Source organism: Podarcis erhardii, assembly GCF_964252035.2.
Source record: "Podarcis erhardii genome assembly, chromosome: 1".
Lineage (NCBI taxonomy): Eukaryota > Metazoa > Chordata > Lepidosauria > Squamata > Lacertidae > Podarcis > Podarcis erhardii.
Genome location: NC_138497.1, coordinates 82,815,096 through 82,831,258, shown reverse-complemented (window position 1 = coordinate 82,831,258; position 16,163 = coordinate 82,815,096). Strand labels below are relative to the sequence as shown.

Sequence of the window (16,163 nt, the reverse complement as noted above, 5' to 3'; positions counted from 1 at the left end):
CTGCTGTACATCTTTGCAGTTTACCAGTGGCTGGAGCGGGGAGGGCATGCCAAAGTTTTTTCTTAGTATACAGTGGCATCCTCTGTTGCAAGAGAAAAATTGCAGCACATGTATAAGCGCTCAATGCACACTTCCTTTTGTGCTGCGCTTTCTAGGTACAGCTCTGGGTTTTCCTGGTCCAGGTTGGAGCATTTTCCCCTCCACCTTCTGCAGATTTCCCCAGGAAAGCCATTTATTTGCTGCTGAATTGGAGAAATGACAGTCTGCTGAAAACCTGATTGCTGCTTGCTCCGATTCAGCAGTAAAACACAGGTTTCCCTGGGGTAAGCGGCAGGAAGGGGAGGGGAACACTCTGACAGAGACCTAGAAATCCCTGACCTGTACATGGAAAGTGCAGCCTAACAGGAAGTGGGCATTGAGCCCTAGGTCAGCTCTGTAACTCCACAGCAGTTGCTAGCACTCCAACAAACAAACCAATTTACTAGTCCATTTACTGACATCTATCTGCATACATGTAAAAAAAAGTTTTATAAAGCTTCCTAGATTGGTCACCTGGAGACAATTTTGGCACAGCTGATCAGGCAAGTGTCTATTCACAACCCCCCTTTTAAAGTCTTGGCACTGTGACTTGAGCTTGATTTTCTTTGCCTGTAGATTGTATGATCCACCTCCCCGCCCCCTCAAAAAAACCCCACAGCAGCCTATTACTACTACTACAGACTTCGCAGCTGTACTAATATGTTCTGAACAGAGCCAATTGAAGTCAGAATGAATGTGTGTGAACTGGCCCTGGCAAGGGGTTGGGTGACCTTGCTCCAAGCCTCAGTGAGCAGCTCTCCCCCCTGGGGGCTGCTCTGGCTGAGAGCTGCCCTAGAGCAACCAGATGCAAAGGAGGGCAGCTTTGAGGCTTGGCAGCAATCGAGCTTTTGTTACGTTTTGCTTGTTTTTATTTTGTCAGCGGTTGTGTATATTGGACAAGGAATGGAACGAGAGAGAACAAAACAGGAAGGATGTGTGTGTCTGTGTGTAGGGGTGGGGAGGTGGTTGCAAGGCGCTCCTCCTTTTGCTTCTTTCCATTTCCTCAGCATCCCAGGCAGGGAGCAGCAGGCACCAGTCCTGCGGTATCACCTGCTGCTCCCGCATTTTGAGAGCTAAAGTGCACATAGCTTTTCTAACTAGGTAGATCACTAAATGGATTTTCTCTGGCATTTTTTCCAGCCTTAAACCCCACTTTTCCCAATTAGTTTTTCCTCCCATTTGCAGGCTGTGCTAGCTTGCACCAGGAGAATAAGACAAACCATCTGCAAATCTACAAAGGGGAGAAAGTACAGATGGACTAGCACCAATAACCAAACTCCTTTGAGAACTCTTAATAGGTATTTTTTAAAAATAATAATAATAATGAATGTGCAGATTGGCCTGACTTGTTTTAAAGCAGGATTTCCACAGTCAGCTTCCCCCCAAAACATGAAGACTACTATTTTGATGGCTTGCTTGGTGTTATTCGTAGACCAGAGGCTCACCCTTAGGCCAAGGCAAGCAGATCAAAGCAAAGGAGGGGGCCTGTTGGCTCACAGCATGCTTTAATATCCCTAGGTAAAGGGTGTGCAGTTGTGGGGGGGGGGAGCAAAACAAGCAAACAATATTGCTCCACAGATTCCTAGCACTGAAAAGATGGGCCATGTGTCAATGTCATCAGGTGTAATTCTCTGTGATTCCAGGGGCCAGTGGGACCAAAAGGTGACACAGGATCTGCAGGTGTTCCGGGCTCTTCAGGTCCAAAGGTAAGACAATCAAAGGTAAGACAATGGAGGGGACCCCCAAGGCTCATCTAGGAATCTCAACTAAAGCATCCATGAAGGTCATGGGTTCAAGTCCCATGTTGAGCAAAATATTCCTGCATTGCAGGGGGGTTGGACTAATCATCCTTCATTCTCCCTTCCAACTCTACAATCCGAGGACAGGTGGCCGTCCAACCTCTGCTTAAAAACCTCCATGGAAGGAGAGCACACCACCTTCTGAGGGAGTCCATTCCACTCTTGAAGAGCTCTGTCAGAACGTACTTCCTGATGTTTAGTTGGAATCTTCTTTCTTGAAACTTGAAGCCATTGGTTTGAGTCCTACCCTCTGGAGCAAAGCATTCCAGTTTGCAACTTGATCACCAAAATGCAAATTTCTCCACTATCAAGAGGATTCTTACAATTTGGCTCCTGGTCTTAGGCTGCAACCCTAACTAACCCTGCTTACCTGGGAGTGAGCCCCTTTGAATTCAGTAGGACTCTCTTTGGATTAGACATGGTTAGGACTGCAGCCTTAGTTCCAAATCGTTTTCCATAATCCAAATATCTTTCCAAAGCACCAATTTCTATTTCTTTGATTTTCTTCAGCCTTACAGTGATTGATTAAGGGCATGGCAAACATAGCATTTCATGTTTCCAGGAATCTCCATGAACAAATGCTCATTATTGCCAGGCATCATCCTCTGTTGGGGAATCTTTCTTCAATAAGATCATTGTACCAGATAGCTTATAACATGGGTCATGTTTCCTCCGGAGCATTTATTACATTTGTTAGTTGCTTTATCTTGCCCAATACAACCCAAAGTGACTTACAACCAAACAACCCCCCCACATAAATACATTAAAACATCCCACCTATTTCTAAAAGGCTGCATATAGTTAAAGGCCAGAGGCCTGGTTCCAGAGGAAATGTTTTGCCTGTTTTGCAAAGTTTATATTTTCACAAGCATTTTGTCTTCATTCTTGCCATTTGTCTTTTGGACAGGGTGAAAAAGGAGAGCCAGGGGTTATAATTGGTCCTGATGGGACAGTCATAGCAACTAATCCAAAAGGAGAAAAGGTAGAAATAAGCATGTTTTCATTTGAATTTTTCTCTCTCTCTCTTACCCAGTTTTGCTACTGTATAACGAGAAGCTGAAGGATTTCCCCCTCCATGGCATAAAGACTGGTATAGAGCCCCTCTAAAAGAGAGTGAAAGATTGAGAGCCGCCACCCATGCATCTGGGAGAGTGTGCTACTGAGTTTTTGGATGTGCACCCTCTGCAAAAGTTGTGTTAGCAAACGCACGCATGGGATTACCCACGTGATCTGTACCATTCAGATCTTTTCTGGGAAAAGGGAGGAGAGAGTATTCATTGCAATGTGACCATGAAAGTGACTATGGTTGGTGAGGTGGTTCTCTGGCAAGAACCACTCACAGCCTTTGTGTGGTCATCGAGTGGGCAGGGGAGATGGGCGCTGCCAGGTTTCGGGAAGTCCCAAGCAATAAGATGTTTGTACCAATGTTGCTTTGTCTTTCCCCAATTACCACCCTGGTAAGAGAGTGTGTGTGTGTGTGTGAGAGAGAGAAGAGTCTCCCTTTCTTTGTTAAGGACCATAAAGTGTTTATTTGCTCTTATCTAGTTTATTAATATTATTATTTAATTACAGGCAAAGGCAGGGGTTGAAGGCAGCACATAACAAGTCTTATCTCCCCTCCCTCCCCAGCAAGATCTGAATAATCACAGCCGAGGAGCCTCCAAAGGAGATGTCTCCCCCTAAGACTTTTAGCCATAAGGCCTGTTTGTGGGGTCATTCGTATTGTGCTGGAGAGGCAATCCTTGAAAAGGATTATCGCCTCACATGTCTGTATTATATAAGAGAAAAAAATATATGCAGATGCATGCAAAATCTCTAATGAATGTCTAGTTTGACCCTTAGTGACTATGGGCTTGCCTCTAGCCCAGGGTGCTCTAAATCAGGACATTCCCTTCAGGGAACCTGCCAAGGTCAGTGGCAGATGGAGCCCGGAGGCAAAAGTGTACAGAATGGCAAATGTACATTTCAACTTTGTCCAGTATGCTAGTTTCTACACACACTCACAAACCCCTCTGTGGTCTTCATGCAGAGAAGCAGATATCGAGGATACACCCCAGTCAGGCAAAGTACTTGGGGTGCAAAGTGGGGCTGGAGAGAGGGGGTTCATCACCCCTGTTCTAAATAGTAGTGTGGGATACCTCCAGACTCTCACTATTTTGTGGGAGGGATTCAAGCGCATGCCAGAACATTAGGTATACGCATTTCAAGTGGACTAAAGGGCTCTGTTGCTCTAGTGGAAGAAATCCACTTTTAAAAATGATTTGGCTTATTTGCTGTTTAGAAAGTGATGGGGAAATGCACTGAAAAATGTGGAGTGAACAATTAGCTAAGGGAAAGGCATGTAAGCAACCCACAAGAAAACTGGGTGAATGCAGGATGAATGTTTGTTGTTGTATATCCACCCTGCAAACAAATAGAAATGAATGCTTAATAAAGACTGAAGATAATCTAAGCTCGCTGTAAACTTTGCGCAAGCAAATCAGGATGAGTGTAAGCAGCTTGTCTGGAGGGTCTAATTGTCTCTGCTTTTATTGCCAGGGTGAACCAGGCCTGCGAGGACCTGTGGGACCAGCAGTAAGTTACAAAGGGTATCTTTGCTTATATGCAAGGAATTTACATAAACATCCATTAAGCATGAATGATAGAATTAAATTATCCTCTCTGTTGTTGTTATTGTTGTGTGTGGTATTGCTAGTAGAGCTTTTGTGTAGCTCCTATTTATTTCAGTGTGGTTACTTAGGAAAGTCGAGTCTGCAGCCAAATATTGCAGTGTGTTTTCATCTCCTAGTAGGAGTCCTTCTGTTCAGGTTTCTGCCTGCCCTTCCCCAAGTTTCTGTAAGCCATAAGGCGTGTAAGCAGGGTATCCCTTTCCCCTCTGGTGTCTATATTTTGTCAGCACTCACTTCCCTGAGTTTGCTATTGGAGGGAATGATGATTTCTTTGTCTTCTGCTTCCATTTGGAATTATAAATCCTGTAGCAGATGGTATTACATCACAGATATTGCAGGAACTCTCATTTACAATCTCTTGCCATCTTTCTAAGCCTGCCTTTTCTCTCTGTTCTTCTTCTAGGGGCCACCTGGGCGTCATGGACAGAAAGGAGAAATCGGCTTTCCTGGAAGGCCTGTAAGAATTTTGATTTTTAGATTGTCTTCAAGTGTACATTCCCTTATTAGAAACGGAATGGGGGAAGAGGAGTAAATTCATCCACCTCTAGAATAGTCACTGTTACCTCTCTGCTAGATAGAAATTCCAAGGGAAGCTGCAGAAATCAGACTCTGGCATTAATTCACTCCAGACTGAACCATTAACAAAAGGGTATCCTAGGTAAAAGGATGCAAGTGCCATAACAAACATTCAGTGGCTCTGAATGCATCTGGAAGTGGAATTATGCTTCTAGGTCCCCTCAGCTGGCACTCCCTCCTGCCATAAGCATGGAGGCTCTGGGTACATTTAGATACAACAGGACCATCCTCCGTCTCACGTTTTGCTGTGAGATCCTGCCATGCTGCTTCTACCAACACAAGGTTTGTCCCTGCATTCCTTTCTTCAGGGTTGTCTTTCTCCAGTCAGGATGAACCTGCCCTTCTCCTGATCCTACAAGCCCCTCTTTCCACCATCTTGTTCAACAGAGTGGCTCTGGCTTGGTTACTGTCTCTATGTCTTGCTGGTGTGTGACAGTGCTTTTTAAGGACAGAGGTTTGTCATGTGACACCAGCAAAATCTGCCATGAGCTTCCTTCAGGGATCTATGAAAGTACCAAGGGTTTCACCTGCTGTTTGTTCCCTTTAATTCTAACTTCGTATCGACAGCTCTGGCCTTCCCAGTTAAATCATCTATTCGAGGCAGAACCGCAACATAGTTTTACCTACTCTTGAGGCATTTAGTTTCAGGAGTAGTATGTAGGAGCTCCTCATAGAGAAATTGTGAGATCTCAGTAGATTCTTCTCTTTGCCCTTTCACTTCACCCGATGGGAGCACAAAAGGTGATGTTTGTAGTGCTCTTTGTACTCTGGATCCTCATTAGTGCTGTGTCATTACAAGGGTCCATTAAGCTGACTCAGCAGTGGCTTTTTGTCCTTTGCAGGGCCGACCTGGTATGAACGGGTTGAAAGGAGAAAAAGGTGACCCAGCAGACGCAAGTGGAGGGCTGGGCTTAAGGGTAAGTGGAAAGCTGACACATCTCTCTGCATGGTGCAGTTTATGCTGAAGGCTGGCATGCAGTGCTGCTAGCTTTGATGGCCTTTGTATCCCACTGTAACCCCGAGCATGAGCATCATCAGACTCTGTTATGAGAGAAGAAAAAGGTCTCATGCCTCCCCAAGGGGCATCTGAAAACGACTTTGCTCTTGTCCTAGTGTGGCTGCAAGTATCCAAATGCAGCAGTGGCCAAGCATTTTTGTGAGAGCACTATTTCTCATGTGTGCTGCATCCCCTTTGCCTTGGAGTGATTTTGCTTCTGGTCTACTTAGAACCAGGGAGCAGGCAGCAGCACAGCACAGCATTGGGGAGGCAAGCAAAATCATAGGCCTAATTCTGTGCTTTTGCCAGACCCCTGGGCTCTCGTGCACCAATCCTAGAGTGTCATAACCACCCACCATGTGGATTCTAGTAAAGCAATGCTAATCCTGGTCCATGCACTGCAAGAACAATTTTGTCAAGTATATTGTGTGTGAACACTCTGATTTCCTCTGCTGTTGCAGACAGAATAATGAAATATTTGAAGCCTGGAGTCTGGGATTTGGGGGAAGTATTGTCTGTGGGTGGTGGAAAGAAACACAAACCTTGTTTGTTTTTGTAAATGCCGATGACATGCATGATAAGGAGGTGGAACAGAGTGCAGGATGCATTCCACTGGCTGTGTCATCTTCCTGTCTTCCACTTTTTGAGTTGACCGCAAGTCCCACAAGTAGAAGCAATGCCACATCGCACAATCTTGTGTTCCATTTAAAACCAGGAGCAGCACCCACCACCCACAAAGACACAGGGTGGTTGCAGAATTGTCACTGTTGAGTGGATATTGGCTAGTGTCCTGTTCTATTCAGTCTGTTCTGTTTTCAGTCAGTTCCCCACATAATTAATGGGATGTCTGTTTTTCTCTTCTTCTCTCTAGGGTCCTCCAGGGCTCCCTGGCCCTCCTGGCCCCCCAGGTCCTCCGGGCAGCATAGTGCCCATTTATGACAACAATGTGAGTAATGGCCTAAGTGCATTTTCCTTGCTGGGGGGAAACACGTGTAAATGCCAGAAACTGAATGTCTTGTTATACAATGATTGGGTAATAATGTATTTCATGGGGGGATTTATTTTATTTATTTTGCAACTTCAGGCATTTGGTGAAGTGGGACCACCAGGGCCTCCAGGATTGCCTGGTAAGGATGTTGCAGAAGCGGTTAAAGCATGGGGTTGGATGACAAAGATCAGCTTTCCCCATCAGATTCCTGGGGTGAATCCCTCTATAGAAGCAGGAAAGGGTGGATTCATAATTCCTTTTCCATGGTGCTCTATGGGTCACCCTTAAAGACTTCCCATATTAATGCCAGTCTTTGCTCAAGTAGGCATTGGGACCTGCTGGCCTGCCAGCCTGATCCAGCCCACCAAACCTTTCCTGGTTGCACACCAGCCCCCTGAACCAATATGGTGGCAGTAGCAATGCCGCTAGAGAAAAAAAATGGTGTAGAGCACTGGTGGGAACACAGCTGTTTTTACCCTTATCATGATACTTGGCTGGGTGGGGTGTTTGCAGATCATCCCATCTGATGATTGGGCACATGTCAGCTGTGGGGCAGCTGCCATGTGGCCCACAGCATTGCAAGGTGATGTGGCCCTTGCACCTGGAAAGATTAGCTACCCTTGCTGTATAGAACCATAACATTGTTTCCTTCTAAAAGGCATTTGGAATCATTTTAATCTGAACCGAATGTGCAATTAATACCCTTGCATGATAGTATAAATCAGTACGTTCCTCTAGCGGTTCTGGAAGTTTTGGACTAAGGATGTGCAGTGCCTTCTCACTGGCTCTTGGGGACTGTCTAGCCTTATGCCATGACTTTGTTTCAGGCTACCATGGTTCTGCTGGTCCGAAGGGAGAAAAAGGTGATGTGGGTCCTCCTGGGCCCCCAGGTAAGATTTCCTGCAGTGTTGCTACTTGCATTTAACTTCCACCTTTTAACCAACACTTACCAAGAGGTATCATGGATTCATGAGCTAGTGGCAGTCATGGAAGCCTCTTTTGACTTGGCTCATGTGCTTAAGCTGTGTGGCACTCAACTCGTATCTAAGCATTGCACACCTCCAATTAACCTCCCTGCTCCTGCCTTAGACCTGTAGCATGCTGTGGTTTAGGTGTGTGGTTCTGAGGTGGCTGCACCACACAAGTTCTTGCTTATTGTTCCTATTTTATGTCTCCAGCTAGGTGCATCCAACAGCTTTTGTACAGGCTAGTTTTTTCACTGCTTACCACGGAGTACTCTACAAAATCTAAGACCTGCAGGGCTGGAATAAACCTGGTGTCATCTAGTCAAGTTACATGCACCGGTGGCAGCTTCACTACCTTAAGCATAGAAGCCAGAGATCAAACCTATGTGCAAAGCAGGCAACAGATGTACTATGGCTGTTCCTTTTCGTTGTGCAGGAAGCCAAAGCCTAGCTGAGCTTGTCTGTATCCTCCTGGAGAAAAATCTGTAAGAGTTATGCACTGGCTTTATCAGTGCAAGCCTTATCGGTACAAGTACAAGGCTTATTAGCACAAGCTAAAATAATGCATTTTACATGAGTATTGCTTCCAATTTTTTCACCCAGTGAAAAACAAAAGCCCTTTCCATACAGTCATAAATGGCTGGGTTGTGCCATGAAGGTGCATCATAAGAGAAAGATCCAAAGATCACAATGGAAAGAAGCCCCACATCGAGCAGAGTTGGTTTCTTTGCCGTTACAAACATCTCATTCTTCTCCCTTTGTCACAAGGCCAGTTCCCTTATGACCTCAGCAGATTTGGCTCCACCTTCAGGGTAAGTGTCTGCCATTTGGGAGGAATATACAGATTTAAAAAGAAGCTTAAGGGGTTTTGCTGAGGGAAGACACACTAGGATGGCAAACAGGTTTGGGCTGATATGTATTTAATGAGGCCAGGGTCACAGGGATAGGCAAAAAGACTTTTTGTTTGCTTTACTATTTGCTTCTAAACTTTATAAGCTGCCTTTTTGGGTAACTCATAGTGAGTTTCATAGTGGCTTTCATAGTGAGTTTTTTTAAAATAAAAAATCGAAGGACAGCAAACAAATATGAAGACCACTGTACAATACAAAATCACAACCAGCATAATACAACTTAAAACCAGTTATTTTATTTAAGGTATATATTTTAAAAAAAATTCACCTTAACATACACCAGAAAGAAAAAACAAATATCCATCAACATAAAGCCAAAAAGGAAATGAATATATCAAATCATAATCTCAAAATCTTTTAATAAAAATGGTCTTTTTCTATAGACCTGACTTCCCGTCTACTCCTTACTTCAATTTCTCATCATTTGTTCACTGCCATAACATAACATTTTTTTAGAGTTCAACCGACTTTAATCTATATTAAATTATGCTTCATACTTTTAAACTACCACTGAGATTATTCAAAACTTGCTACAGACTTTAAGCAACAGTTGTTATTTTTCAAATAAATTTTAAAGACTTCCCATTTTGAGATAAATACCTGTTTTGGTTTATTTTTTATTTTTTCTAAGAAGCTGTCTAGTTCTGCATATTCAGCCAATTTTTGAATCCATTCTAGTCTTGAGGGAACTTTATCACTCTTCCAGTTTGCCGCAATGAGAACTCTTGCTGCGACCATAACGTAAAGATCTCTTACCTTTTTGGGAATGTCCAAATCTGTAATCCCCAAAAGGAAAGCTTCTGGTTTTTTATTAAAGGATATTTTAAACATTTTTTTCATTTTATTTAAGATATTTTGAATGATTGTATTTTTCTCTCTCTCCCTTCCCCTTTGTCAATTTTAATGGTACAGTGGTGCCTCGGAAGACAAAATTAATCCGTTCCGTGAGGCTCTTCGTATAGCGGTTTTTTCGTCTTGCGAAGCAAGACCATTGACAGCTTAGCGGATTAGCGCTATTAGCTGTTTAGCGGCTTTTAGCGGATCAGCTGATAAGTGGCTTATCAGCGGATCAGCTGATAAGCGGCTTAGGGCTTAGGAAAAGGGGGGGAAGGGAAAAAACCCCGCAGGAACTCGCAAGACATTTTCGTCTTGCGAAGCAAGCCCATAGGGAAATTTGTTTTGCGAAGCGCCTCCAAAACGGAAAACCCTTCCGTCTAGCGGGTTTTCCGTCTTGCGAGGCATTCGTCTTGCGGGGCACCACTGTATTCACATTAGTTGCCCCTGATTACTGCCAAAGCTTCAGCTAGCAGTTGTGTTCACCTGTCATTACAGTGGCTGAACTGAAGTTCAACTGGTGTATTGGTGCGGGGTGGAAGATGTAAGGGAGAGAGAGGTGTGCCCAATGAACCAATTTTACTTAGATATTCCCTAATATGACAGACCGCTCTGACTCATGCCTAGAAAGCATGGGTCAAGCAGAAAACTGCTCGGACTCGTTTTCTAGGCACAGCACAAGGGGAAGTGTAGACAAGCCAGAGGAACAAGTCTAGAAGGAAATAGTGCTAATCTTGAAGGTGAGATAGGAGAATGCATTTTGTCTGGCCACTGTCTATTTGCTTATTTAATATCTTTCCATAGGGAGAAAGAGGGGACAGAGGGGACCCAGGGCTGAAAGGTGAAAAGGGTGAGCCAGGCGGAGGAGGATTGTTTGGATCAAGTGCTGTTGGACCCCCAGGCCCCCCAGGATATCCTGGTCTTCCGGTGAGATACCCCACACTGCATTGTTATGAGGGTTGGTGGCCAACATCTTTCTACCACGGGATAGTCTTCTGCATTCTATAATACTTTCCAAGGCAGGGGAAACGGAGTGTGCAAGTGGCACCTTTGGTAGGAGATTTGGGCAGAGAAGGATAAGCACCCAATCTCCAAAGTGCAGAAGTTCTCAAGTGCATTGCAGTCCCTGCCATTAGGCAGAGTAGGGTAGCTGCCACAGGTGGCAGATTTTGTTTTACGTCATCCTGATGGTGGGGAGGAGAGGGTTGCTTTGTGAATAGCCTTCTCTTATCCCATGAGGCTGTCCACCGTTACAAATGCTGTTTTGCCCAGAGTGGCAGAAGCAGTGGAGAGACTGTAGTAGCAGGCAGGAGAACAAGGGAAGTGAGAGAGGAGGCAAGTTGTGGGGTGGGCACCTGGAGTGGAAGGGTTACTGGTTGTTAGAGCTTTGGATAATTTACCTTGGGGCATGGAGCTAAACTCTGACATTTCCTTTGCTCCATGTGCTGCGGGGCCTAGGAAGCTGGAAGAGGAATGTGTTTGTGTGGGGCAATGGAAGGAGAAAGGGGGAGGAAGGATTAGAACTATGCATTTGGTTATGAATGTAATTAATTGCTTAGGCGGATCAGTGCTGGCAGGTGGATGTTTCTGCCATTGAATAAAACTTCAGTGTTTCTAATATACATGTATGTTACTTGCTTCTTCAGGGCCCCAAAGGGGACAGTATTAGAGGGGCCCCTGGCCCTCCTGGCCCCCAAGGGCCTCCTGGCGCAGGATTTGAGGGGCGCCCAGGGACCCCAGGACCCCCGGGTCCACCTGGCCCTCCAGGACCCCCTTCCTTTCCAGGACCCCATAGGCAATGTGAGTAGATACCCGATCTTTTCCCAGCTACTCATTGCAAATGGCCCTGCTTTAGGCCTTAAAAACAAGCTTTGTGTGAACATAGCTGGTTTAGCTCTGGGTTTGTTTCATTTCCAGCAATCAGTATTCCTGGGCCACCGGGGCCACCAGGACCACCGGGAACTCCAGGCACCAGTGATACATCGTCTTCTGGGGTAAGAAAAAGAGGCCTACACAGTGGTGTTCCTTTCGTGGGGGTGGAGCAAGTTACCTTCCTGTGGGTGGCCCTGATGGGTTTTGCTCAAGCAAGGATTTAACAAATTGGCTAGAGATTGCTGCTGCCAGAGTGATTGATGATGCTCCATCTATGAACACGGACAACCATTTGTTGTCCAATAGGACCAGCAGCTGCTGCTGCTGCTGCTAGCCCTGCAAATAGGAACAGCTGTTGCTAGTTTTGGAAAGCTCTAGGGTGCTAATTGAAAGGCACGCCACTCCAATTTCTGGGAATTACGACAAATATTTGTTGTAATAGACATGATAACACTCTAAGAGTGATGACCGTGAAGTTTGTCATTGGCTTCTGGCATCTGGCTTGTGAATCTGACTGTAACTATGACCTGTTATAACTCAGGTACTCTCTATTTGATGAAGAACCCTGTGTGATTAAAGCAAGGGCTATCATCAATATGCCTGCAGTTTACAAGTGCACCAAATATAAATTGTATTAATGGTGAGCCACCACCTCGTACTTCAGACCGATGAATGGCTGTGCCCTTTTCGTTGTTCCTTTTTCAAATGATTTGTTTTCCGGCAGCTGCGAATTTTGCCAACCTATCAGAGCATGATGGGCAGAGCTCATGAGGTGCCAGAAGGACAGCTCCTTTTCATCCGGGACAGGGAAGAGCTCTACATCCGTGTCCGCAGTGGTTTCAGGAGAGTCCTTGTGAGTATGATGTGTGTGAACACAGCAGTCTTGGGGTAAGACTGTAGGTGGACTACTACCTTGGAGAGGGGTCTTTCTCTGTGGGGTATTGGCAGATGCTCAGAGCAATGCAGAACCAACTGCTAATTTATACACACCAGAGAGAATGCAATGCCAGGAAGAAACGCTCCCTTGTAGCGATGAATGAGCTTCCTCTGGCTTGATTTGGAAGAAGCTTACTGGAAACAATCCGATATGGGATCCATAGACATTGTTTCCTCCTTACCAAATGAATTCCTGGATAAGTTTCAGGTTGCAACAACTACAGCTTTATTTCATTCTGGCAAATGTTCCCTTTCCCTCCAAAACCAAATATGCATTTGAAAATAGCAAAATTCATCCTAAAGAATAATAGTAATAGGGTGCTAGTGGTATAGAGTGAACTGTGAGCTGGGAATTCCCTAGATAAAATATTTCCTCAACCATGAATTCACTGGGTGGTCTTAGGCAAGACTTCAGACATGCAATTTGGAGATAATAATACCAACCTAGGGTTCTTATAAGTGTTACAAAGCAAGCAAAACACATTATATAAATGGTATAATGACTTATTCTGATTTAATTTCAGCTTGAGGAAAGAATATCCATCTCTGGCCCTGGGCTGGTAAGTGAAACATTATTACCTGGTGTTGTAGCATGGACTGGGTCTATTGTGGGTCATTCCAAGCTTGCTAGGAGTTTTGAGATCCAGGGATTAGCAATCTTTACAATGTTCTTTAGTGCTTGGATTTCAATACATGGTGACCTATATGGTGCACTTGGGTATAGATCAGGGAAAATCCAAATGAGGCATGTCATGCAGGGGGAGTGTGACTTGAATGATCAGGTCCAGAGTGGGCTACTAAGGATTTTGGATCACCCGTACTGGGATGCAGCTGATGTAGCTGGCTGTTGTTTAGACTGGTGCTGTGCATGCTTGGCTCTGCTGGTAATGCAGCCAGATGACTGTGCTGCGAGTGGCAGGAAATGGGGGGGGGGGAAGGTTGCCTTTATTTGACCTGTGCTCTTCTGTGGGACGGACCCCTTAAGAGGACACTTAGAAAGGGTTCTAGGAACATTACCCTTCATTTCTGCTGCAGGACAATGAGGTGTATGATAGGCCTCCCAATGTCCACTACTCCCATGGAGGAACGGCTTCATCATCTGGATCCCAGCGCCCCTTCCAACAGCATTTGCCTGTGCATTCCCACCGAGAACACAGCGCCTACTCCACTGCCAAGCCCTGGAGAGGGGATGAGAGTGTGGCCAACCAGCACCGCCTTCCTGAGCAACCTGCCATCCACCAGCCACACCAGGGAGCTCAGCACCAGCAGGAGCCACTGAACGCCTTCTTCCTCAACCGCCAGCCCGATACTGCTCCTTCTGCTGTCCACACCCACCATGACTTCCAGCCTGCTGTGAGTGCCCTGCACACGTTGGCAGAGTCCCCTGCTGCAGTCTTGCCTGGCCCTACATAAAGACACCGAGAGTGGGGTCATGAAAGCAGCTGGCACCAAAGGGTCCCCTGCCTGCTGACTTCCATTGTGAAGGGTTCCTCTGTACAGGTTGTCCACCTAGCTTAGCATGATGGTCTACCACTAGCAATGAGGAGCCTGAATGGGCTTCTTTGCCAGCAGTAGGGATGAATGAGCAAGAGGCCCTTTCAAGAATCCCAATCAAACATCGAAACCTCTGAATGGTGGGAGTTCATGGCTTGAAGGGCCCAAAGGGCCCAGTCCCCTCAGAGGGTGCCTGCATCCTGCATCCCTTTGCTTCAGATGTAGGCAGCCAGTCAACAACATACTCACTCCATCCCAGGCTGGGAGGCTGCTCCATGGGGCCACCCTATGCTTACAACTTGGTATAGGATGCCTTTGAAGAAGAGACTACAGGGGTGACAAGCTGGCTAGGCCACAACCACACAATATATCCAGTTCTCATTTGATGGAATGCATCCCAGAGCCATGTCATAATAGCTTTGACAAGGGTGAGGATGTTACTACATTCTATATCCTCTGCATTTTAGTTATTTGACTGCTTTGTGGACATAGCCATTGAATAGGCAACTACTTCTGAAATGTCCGCCCAACAATGAATGATTTCCAGTGAGAGAAATAACAGGGCTGGCCTCTCATGATTCTCAGGAGTCCCAGAAAGCAGCAGCAGCAGCAGGAATCAAGGTGCAAAGACCCCCGACCCCCACGCTCAGCCCCATTGCTGACTGGCTGCTTGTATTGTGGTGGCCGGACATTCCTCCCCCTTGCATTCTTAGCACCTCTGCCAGTTGCACTGAGAGCTCCCTTGTGTATTGGCACAGGCTCCCTCTCATGTGTGGTCGTCTTCTTGCTTTTCCAGCTCCACCTCATAGCCCTGAACACTCCCCTGAGTGGCAGCATGCGGGGCATCCGAGGAGCTGACTTCCAGTGCTTCCAGCAAGCCAGGGAGGTTGGACTGACGGGCACCTTCCGAGCGTTCCTCTCCTCCCGACTGCAAGACCTCTACAGCATAGTGCGCAGAGCAGACAGGGGCACGGTGCCTATTGTCAACCTCAGGGTACGTCTGGTCAGAGGCCTGAGCAAACACAACACTTCATGACAGCAGAAGGCAAACATGAAGCTCAGCGATGGGATTGCTGTCTTCCTTTCCTGCCCCTGTGTAGGATTGCAACCTCTAAGTGGTGTTAACTGAGGCTAGAACTACACATCAAGACTAGTGGTCAGGGGCAAACCTGCAAAGCAGCATCATCATCTCTTAACAACACCTAATATTTATTTACTTTTTATAAAAAGGTTTAAACCAACTTTGAAAAGTTTGATAATGTTGGTAATACCTTTATCTTTAATACTTGATCTGTAATGCAGACCAAGCCGTCAGCTTGAATACTTCTGTAAAGAGCTGCCTTTGCATTGAACTGGGAGACTGGCAGCTGTCCTTCCAGGTTCTCAGGAAGGGGCCTTTCCCAGACCAGTTGCTTGAGATATTTTAAACCATAGGCACCAGGGAGTGAACCTGGGACATGCAAGGTCTTGTCCGTGGAAAGGGCAGCCTGTCTCAAAGTTATCAGACAGGCAGAAAGTATTCTCAGAGCAGTTACATTATTACATTGCCCGTTTCTGTTCCTTTCCAGGATGAATTGTTGTTTAATAATTGGGAGAACCTTTTCTCCGGCACTGATGCTCCATTCAGAACTGGGGTTCGCATCTTCTCCTTTGATGGAAGGGATGTCCTGAGAGACTCTGCATGGTAGGTGGGGGAAATGGTTTTGTTTGTCTGAAGATCTGGGAATGTGCGACGGTTGCAGGTTTGCTGCCCCTCCAGCTGGGCCTGGCTTCTCTGGCTCTGCAACTCCAAGGGCATCAAAGAAGATTCCTTTGTTTATAAAGAGCAGGCAAAGAGAAGAGGAATGTGCTTGCTATCGTGTATTCTTTTTCCAGCTCCATGCGATGCTTCTCTTGGGGGCAGGTTTTCAGGAACGAAATGTTTAGACGCCAAGCGGGTCGGCTACGCCAAGCATTTTATGTTGCCCCAGCAGTATATTATTTGTGTGTAGCATTATTTTCCTTCCCAAAAGACTGTCCAAGGACAAGAAGTGGAGTAAATGTC

General features: G+C 45.9%; 1 protein-coding gene across 4 annotated transcripts in view; it reads left to right on the top strand.

The window, feature by feature from the left end:
• Positions 1-16,163, top strand: part of COL18A1 (collagen type XVIII alpha 1 chain) — a 155,658-nt gene that overhangs the window by 136,749 nt on the left and 2,746 nt on the right. For all 4 annotated transcript variants that reach the window (XM_081837096.1, XM_081837093.1, XM_081837095.1 and 1 more), the window contains 17 exons: positions 1,722-1,784; positions 2,785-2,859; positions 4,416-4,451; positions 4,950-5,003; positions 5,965-6,039; positions 6,991-7,065; positions 7,204-7,246; positions 7,935-7,997; positions 8,841-8,884; positions 10,622-10,744; positions 11,464-11,617; positions 11,735-11,811; positions 12,414-12,542; positions 13,150-13,185; positions 13,661-13,978; positions 14,916-15,113; positions 15,688-15,803. In XM_081837096.1, coding sequence (XP_081693222.1) covers positions 1,722-1,784; positions 2,785-2,859; positions 4,416-4,451; positions 4,950-5,003; positions 5,965-6,039; positions 6,991-7,065; positions 7,204-7,246; positions 7,935-7,997; positions 8,841-8,884; positions 10,622-10,744; positions 11,464-11,617; positions 11,735-11,811; positions 12,414-12,542; positions 13,150-13,185; positions 13,661-13,978; positions 14,916-15,113; positions 15,688-15,803 — 1,679 coding nt within the window. The remainder of the gene's footprint in view (positions 1-1,721; positions 1,785-2,784; positions 2,860-4,415; positions 4,452-4,949; positions 5,004-5,964; positions 6,040-6,990; positions 7,066-7,203; positions 7,247-7,934; positions 7,998-8,840; positions 8,885-10,621; positions 10,745-11,463; positions 11,618-11,734; positions 11,812-12,413; positions 12,543-13,149; positions 13,186-13,660; positions 13,979-14,915; positions 15,114-15,687; positions 15,804-16,163) is intronic.